The 8,262-nt window shown below is 41.3% G+C and overlaps 1 protein-coding gene across 1 annotated transcript; it reads left to right on the top strand.

Annotated features, from left to right (window-relative positions):
• Nucleotides 1-510: 510 nt before the first annotated feature.
• On the top strand, nucleotides 511-7,797 carry LOC119905177 (basic helix-loop-helix transcription factor scleraxis-like). Its single transcript, XM_038721943.1, has 2 exons — nucleotides 511-1,377; nucleotides 2,804-7,797. The coding sequence occupies exons 1-2, from the start codon at nucleotides 646-648 to the stop codon at nucleotides 2,837-2,839; spliced, it is 768 nt and encodes a 255-aa protein (XP_038577871.1). The 5' UTR covers nucleotides 511-645; the 3' UTR covers nucleotides 2,840-7,797.
• The last annotated feature ends 465 nt before the right edge of the window (nucleotides 7,798-8,262 follow it).

Here is an 8,262-nt window from a genome sequence, read left to right as displayed (position 1 = left end):
TATGGCCATTCATTGTGAATGAATTGTTTAGTTGAGGACAGCAAGTTTTCCTGAGTCCAGGTCACCTTGCTAAAATCATTTCACCTCTCTAATTCCAGTGTGGAGAATTTTAGTGATGAGGACATGAATCACAGATGTAAGGGATTTCTGTTTTTTTTTTTATATGTTCTGCGCTAATGAAATTGAAGTAAATGATCATTTTTTAGTAATTTTATTTAAACTTTTAGAGTAAGCCAATTGTGTATTAAACACACTGCATTAGCCTATGTATGAACGGTGAAGCATGATATGTTGGCATAGGCTTCTTAATTTTCTGAAGCTATAGGGGCTATAGGGGCCTATCAGTATGATCCCGAACTTCTGACCCTGAATGACCAAAACATGTTTAATAGCTTATTGTTTCTTCCTTATTTGTTTGATTGCTTTGAAAAAAAAAAATTTAAACACTAATTTATACACAAATCATCTTTTTTTATTATCTGAAATTGCCGATATCGGCTTTGACCCATATCGGTCGAGCCTAATTTAAACCCGTATCCTCCAGACCGCAACAGGTGCCCCCTCCTCCCCTTTCTTTAGGCTCCACCTGTCTTCCTTTCTCCTCGGTGAGCTGGCGACCCAGAAAGCAGCCGTCATTCATTAGAAATGGTATGCCTATCCGCCGGGGGGCTACACGGCTCAAACCCCCTCGGTCACCGGATCGGCGGCAGCTGCTCGGCCCCCCGGTGCTATTTTCACCCTCAGGATAAAGTGATGTGCAGCCGCCGCCCGCGCGCACGGCCCCAGCAGCTCCAGTCAGACCCGAGCAGTGCCAGGATGAAGTCCACAGGAAGCGAGCGCGCTGCGCAGCCCGACGGCTACACCTCCGACCTAGACGACCTGGACAGCGGCAGCGACAGCTCCGACGGGAAGTCCACCGGCGGCTGCAGCCCCCGCAGAGAGCCGGGGGAGGCGGCGGGGGAGGAGGCCACGGACGGAGATGGTTCCCGGGGCGGCACGACAAGGCGGAGGAGAACGCGGAGACGCAGCAGAGTCGGGAGAGCCGGTGGAGACGCGCGTCTTTCCGGGGTGAGCCAACAGAGACAGGCGGCCAACGCGCGGGAACGGGACAGGACGCACAGCGTGAACACGGCCTTCACAGCGCTCCGCACGCTCATCCCCACAGAGCCCGCAGACAGGAAGCTCTCCAAGATAGAGACGCTGCGCCTGGCCTCCAGCTACATCCACCACCTGGCCAACGTGCTGCTGCTGGGGGAGGACTGCCGGGACGGACAGCCCTGCATCCGCTACCAAAGCATCCTGCACGGCCCCGCCGCCCTCAACGCGGCCTCCCTGCGCCCCATCTGCACTTTCTGCCTCGGAAACCAGAGGAAACTGGTGAGTGGCCATTTACACCTGGCCAAAAACCTATTAGCAAATAGGCTAATAATAAGTCTCCAGGATTGCTCCGGTGCCGATTTTTACGCAGACACACAATGTGTTCCAAAGTCTCTCCATCCAGGATGATATTTTTGAAAGTAGAGCAGATGATGCCACCTGCGCAGGTCGCATCCTCTGCATACTGAAAACAGAATTTTTGGTGCTGAGTTTGCAGAGTTTAGGGATGATTTCTGTTGACCAGACTGGCACCTGTTTCTCGAGTGATTGACAACACAAAATGAAAACAAGCTGCCTTCAAAGGATTAAAATAGGCCTACGTGTAAATACTTGACTGGGATGCTTGATCCTCTTCTGTAGATAGAATCTAAACTCAGTGTTGCTTCCTAAAAGAACAGTTTTAGGTAGAATGTTTCTTTTACTTGTGAGTTGCCAGGTGATCTCCAAAGTGAGTTGTAAATAACAGTTAACTAGGGCTAAGGATTTACATAGGCTAGCCGAATCAGAATCGTCAAGTCCTGCCTATAGTGGACTGATAGTCGAGTCATGTGTGTGTTTTTGTGCGCAGCGATTGCAAGCGGGGAGGGGGTTACACACGGTAGCTCCGCTTGAGAAGCTGCAGTTCCCCTTTCATTCAACTTACACTGTAAATTTACAGCTAAACTGAGGCTTTTTGAAGACCCTTATCTCTCTCTCGCCAGTCATTCAACGGTCTTGTACAGACTTTTACGTGCATTAGCCTACTGCTGCCGACAATTGCATGCGCGTCGCGGTTCCCCGCGGGTCTACTTCAAGTAGCCGGCTATTTAAAAACGATAAAATATTCTTTATGTGGTTCATCAATGGTGATAAATTATCCGAAAGTCCCACGCGGCACAACACCTTGAAGTTATAGCTCAGTCTCTTCAGCAAGTGTTCCTCCACTGCCACTGCACACTACATGCTACGCATACACATGCGCACTGACGACCAAGCGTTAGGGTTACAATTTTGGATTTATTCATGCACTTTAGGCTATTGAAAGTTTAATTCTTTTTACATATTTAGTTACAGCATTAAACGTTGAAATGTATATTGTAATAGGCTGTATATTAACTTATTGGGAGAAAACTGGTAGTTCTATGTAAAATCAGATGTTGAGCACCCCATATCGCCAAAATGGCATGATCCTTGTTTCACTGCGAAACTGTGAGATTGACAGTCGAATCAGGCTCCGCCTATCGAAGCATCGAATCTTCGACTATTCAGGGTCAGCCCTACAGTTAACCATAAAAAATATATCATAGGCTACACTTTAAATATTACAACAAAATAAGCCAGTAAATAACTGAAATTGGGGGGGATGTGAGAAGTGTTATTAGGATAAATGTGGTGCTTTCACTGAACTGCGTTTGTGGTAAAAACATGTCTTTCTTTGCCTCCACAGCTCAGAGATGGAGGGAAGCACACAGCTGCTGTGTGAAGCAAAGCGGCTCCGGACAGACAAGGAGTCCACCTTGATGTTGTTTACATGGAGACACGAGGCGTAAAAACGCACCAGTAGGACTTTGTGTATATATATATACATATATATATAAATGTATTTTATTTTTGGATTAGACCAGACAGAATGAGCACTGAAAAGCACTTTCTGTTCACGTTCGTGTGCTTCTGAACCTCTGTTTTGGTTGAGCTGTAACCAGAGCCCATGTGTAAAGTTGCACCTGACGGGGAGGGGGGGAGAGAGGCTATTTTGGTCCCGTGAATAGTACAAACTAACCCCATGTCCAACCCGTAAAAAAAGCCATGGTGCCTTCAGTCACATGAAGGAAACCGAAGAGCAGCTCTGCAGCGGTTGCTGTCAGTTGAGTGGAATTAACTTTGCCTAAAAATGCTGTCAGACATATCACAGGGCCACTGACTGATCTATGCCTCTGTTCAAGTGGTGAACAGTGGGATGTGCAACAACACTAGCATAACTGATCATCTCTACATCTTGCATTAGGCTATTTTGTCTATGTTACACATGACATGACTTGTATTTTTTCTAAAAACGCGTCAAATTAATCCACACTGTTGAGACGTCTCACCCGTTAATGTTTTGGTGCATTAAAGGGTTATTGTGTTCAGACAGAAAGAAATGCGAATTAGATGCGTGATTGAATACAAAGCCAATGGAAATAGCAGTACTCTACGGAGTAGTCAGGCTACGTTCAGACTGCAGGCCAATGTGACCCAAATCAGATTTTTTTTGCCCATATGTGACTCATATCTGATCTTTTTATGACAGTGTGAACAGGTCAAGTCACATGGATTCTGATCTTTTCCAGTTCGGAATTGGGCCACTTCCATATGTGGTCCAAGTCCGATACAGATCGGATTTTTTTAAATGTGACCTCAGTCTGGACACTCGCATTTGATGCAAATTTGACGTCACTGTAGAGCAGCTGTTCTGCTGTAGACGGAGCCGTGCTGAACGAAAAAGCTCCCCAAAAAGCCATAATTAAACATGTGGCTCTTTTTCTTTTCTACCTCGGTATCATCCGCTTCCCTTTCTTATAGCCTACCTGAAATCCACCGGACCGGAGCTGGGTAATTTTTTTATAGGGTGCCATTTGGACTTTATAACTTGGGATAAATAAATAGTTGATTTACCTATATTTTAAAGAACTATTAGGCTACATAAAGTATATATCTAACTTTATGAAAAACATATTGGTTGAGCTCAGGCACCTTTATTGTATTAAATATAGATATTAACAACATGTGACATGTGGGAAATGTCCACCCTGTTAAGGACTTAGACATAACTGTTTAAAAGTGTTTTCAGGGTATGATTGCTACTAAAATTACATTTTTGTAGAAATCATATGTCCCTCACTCTTATTAGATATTTGTTTTACAATAAAATATTTTTTAAACAGCATAGGCAAGCCTATAATGAGTAAAACAAGCACACATAATGAAAAGGGGATGTATTTTTCCACTTTTTTTCTCAAGAAAAGTGAATTATGATAAGAATTACTCAATGTCTCTTGCCTGTGTAGTCAATCCCTTCTATATCTTTATGTCAATACAAATATACATATATATATATAATATTTGGTAATTTCAATAAACTATGAAGGAAAAATACCAACATAACAGGGTGGACAAAACACCAGTATATAGTATAGAAATGTCCACCCTGTTAGTGTCCACCCTGTTGAAAAACTAATAGGGTGGACACTAACAGGGTGGACATTTTTAGCTAAAGTTAGCCTTTTACCTGCCTCTGTGAGCATAATGGCTAGCATGACCTTCAATAGGAGATGAGGAATCTATAATTTTCCACAAATCGTTTTTGAAATTATTTAATTTGATTGATCTCCTCAAAACCTAGGCCTAACAGTGTGGACACGTTATGATAAAACACATTAAACTGAACAGTTTGAACAGAAACAGCAGACAAGTGCTCAACATAACTTGCATAGATGAGTTGTTCATCATGAAACTGTGTCGGAACAGTAGCCTAAATGAGACCATACAATGTCAGAGAAGAGAAAAATGAATAAATAAATAAAAAAAACAAAAATAAAACACAAAAAAAAAAAAAAAAACAAAAACAAAGGCTTCTCTCTGAAGATTTCATTGCACAATTTCAAAGTTCTGATACATTTTTCAGAGTCAATAAGCTTAAGGCTTTTAATGTATTCTGCAAATTCGTATAGAAATCCAGTAAAGATGGGGAGAGTCTTTGCATTTTTGCACTTATGTATATGGAATTTCCCATGTAAGATCAATAAGTTCACAATTTCTTTGACATTACATTTATCATGTTCAAAATATGCAATGACATTTATAGTCGATTGTAACATTGTTTTTAGTTTCACCCGTAACATAGTCTTGCATACGAGTCCAGAAAGTAAGTGAATGTACACAGTGGAAAAATAGAGGCTGCATTGATTCTGGTTGGTCATTGCAAAAAACACACTTGTTATCAATATCTAAAAATTTAGAGTAATGTAGATTTGTTGGGTATATATTGTGTAAAATCTTGATGTGCACTTCTTTAATCTTATTGTTGATACAAAATTTTTATGGGAGTAACCATGCCTTCTTCCAATCGATACCTGTGAGAATGTTGTCCCAGATGAATTTAGCTTTAGGAGTAATTTTCCTTCTTTTACAGAGTGTGTTACGTATATGCTTATTGTTGCATTTAGCATTCATAATATCAATACCATTTATCATCAAAGGGGTTTCTGACCTCAGTGCTTGCTCATATTGAAGATGACATTTCATTAAATTTGATAGCCCATTGGGAATAGCTTTCATTACAAGATTAAATTCTCTGTTTGTAATAGGAAAAGACTTGACACAAAGGAATCTTTCAGAACTAAACAATACACCATTGACATCAAAGCGATCACTCACATAAATAATGTCTTTATCAACCCAATGTGGCATAAAGATGGATTTTTTCCCAACAGTAATATCTTCATTATTCCATATGACAGTTTTGTGTGGGGAAAAGTTATGTGTGTAACATAATTTCCAGGCAAGGAGGGACTGTTAGTAAAATCTGGATAATTTGATAGGCAATTTGGTAATATTATAATTACAAGTGAGTAGAAAATAAAGTCCCTCTAGTTTTTTAAAGATATTATTTGGGATAAAATACCAGATTGAAGTTGGGGCTTTAAGGCCCTTGTTTACTTCTGTAGCCTGCAACAGTGTGCTGCGTGTCACGTCGTGTTATTATCCTGCACATGCGGGTCACTTTCAGGCCGCAGACAGTTCACACTGGAGTCTGATATGGGCCACATTTAAACTATAATGTAAACTGTCAAACAAAACAAAAAATCAGATCTGGGAAAAAATCGATATTGAGCATTAAGGCCTGCAGTCTGAACGTAGCCTAATGTGGACCTCCCTAATATCGAGGCAGAGCAGACCGCAAGAACTGTGACTGGTCAGCTGGGTTGCATTGCATTTCCTCCAACCCCCAGGAAGTGCTCTGTACTTTGAAGCCAATTTTTCTAGTGGCCAAACCAGACTTTTCCCCATAGACTTTTAGGCCTACATTGTTTAAGAAGCTGCTGTAAAATCATGTAAAAAGTTTTTTTGACCGTCAAAACCCTCAGAATTTGGGGCATTCAGTCCATCAGCATTTACAAAGTCTGGAAGCTGCATGATTAAATCATTTTACCCCCATTTAAGTTCATGGAGGGTTAAACTAGAAGTTAGCCGGCAGTCTAACAGTCTAAAGTCCACTCAGTGGAACATAAAAAATTCACCACCAACTAGCGTTACGGGAGGTGCAATTGCAGAGGAATGCACAAGAATAAATAATCACGACGGCGAGGGTACGCATATAGAATCGACGCAATAAAAGTAGTGAAGTATAAACTGGCCTTTAGACGTGGATTTGCCCGGGGTTGCAGAAATTGACGTAAAGTTCAACATTTTTCAACCAGCAAAACATATGTGCAAATCCCGAAATCCCGAGGATTTATGAATCTACTAGACTGGACACAGCAATTTCAATGAAGCAAGGTGAACATTGTGCCCTCAAATTCCAAAATATCCTCTTTAAACCTAATGAGTTCCCAATGAGGTTTCAATATATCACAAGTGGAGGACATATCTTAGTTTTACCTGCTTTGACAAAATCAGGGAGATGTTTCTTTAAGTTATTTTGGATAAACTCAGGGGAAGATTTCATGGAGCTTTATGTACAAATGGTGCCCTGGTTGACCACTTTGCCCACACGAGTATGATCTAGCATCTCTGACAATTAGTTTTGGCAGCTCAACTTATCTGACCTTACATCATTTAGCACCTGATATGTCTTTCTATACAATATTTACATTCGTTTGAGTTGCTGTTTTAATGCACTGCTGGAAATCAAGAGAATAAAGACATCTGGGATTTCAAAACTGGGTACTGAAGGAGGTTTTAGGTGCTACGAATATCATTTAGCCTCAAAGTGAATGGGATCCTAACTATTACACCGTGTCTATATTTCAGCTGTTGATGAAATGTAAGGATAAATATATTTGCAGTCTGTTGAAAAGTTTACCTTTGCGTTGTTGCACAAATCCACTTAACACAAAACTGTGATGTTTTGTGTGCACGAGTGTGGGATGCCCCGGCATGCAAAGTGCATCAGTTTGCCTTTTGTATTAATTTGGAGAATATCTAAATGTAACAAAATCCCTTTCAAAATTCCTAGATATTTATTGTACAGCACATGGATGAAAACTATCACTGGGAAATGTTGCACACTACCTCAAACTTATGTATTAAATATGATGGCCTACCTCTAAATCTAATGTGTAACACGACTGTATAAAAATGTACTTTAATACCTGACAACTGTGTCCTTTGCACACCACAAATACTAAGAAGCTGCTTGAAGAAAAATGTATTTTTGTACAATAAAGATAAAAATGAGAATATACTGTATTCTTTGTTGTCCATTAAGTCATAAGTAAATGTCTATCCATTGTCAACCACTTATCCTGCGAACAGGGTCGCAGGGGGCTGGAGCCAATCCCAGCTGCCATCGGGCGAAAGGCGGGGTACACCCTGGACAGGTCGCCAATCCATCACAGGGCTAGATAGACAACCACTTACACTCACATTCACACCTAATGACAATTTAGCGTTACCAATTACCCTAGTCCGCATGTCTTTGGACGGTAGGAGGAAGCCGGAGCAACCGGAAAAAAAACACACACGGGGAGATCATGCAAAATCCACACAGAAAGGCCAGGGCAACCGGTGTGAACCCAAGTCCTTCTTGCTGTGAGGCGACAGTGCTAACCACTGCAACACCAGTGCACTGCCCAGCATAAGTAAATGCATTTACATAAATGTATGTCAGTGAGTAAATGTATTTGTAATTTCTGTCAACTAAAA

Source organism: Micropterus salmoides, unplaced genomic scaffold (genome assembly GCF_014851395.1).
Source record: "Micropterus salmoides isolate LMB-PRFRI ecotype aquatic unplaced genomic scaffold, ASM1485139v1 Ms_hic_scaffold_1, whole genome shotgun sequence".
Classification (NCBI taxonomy): domain Eukaryota; kingdom Metazoa; phylum Chordata; class Actinopteri; order Centrarchiformes; family Centrarchidae; genus Micropterus; species Micropterus salmoides.
The sequence above is the reverse complement of the archived record's forward strand: the minus strand, read 5'-3'. Positions and strand labels throughout refer to the sequence as shown.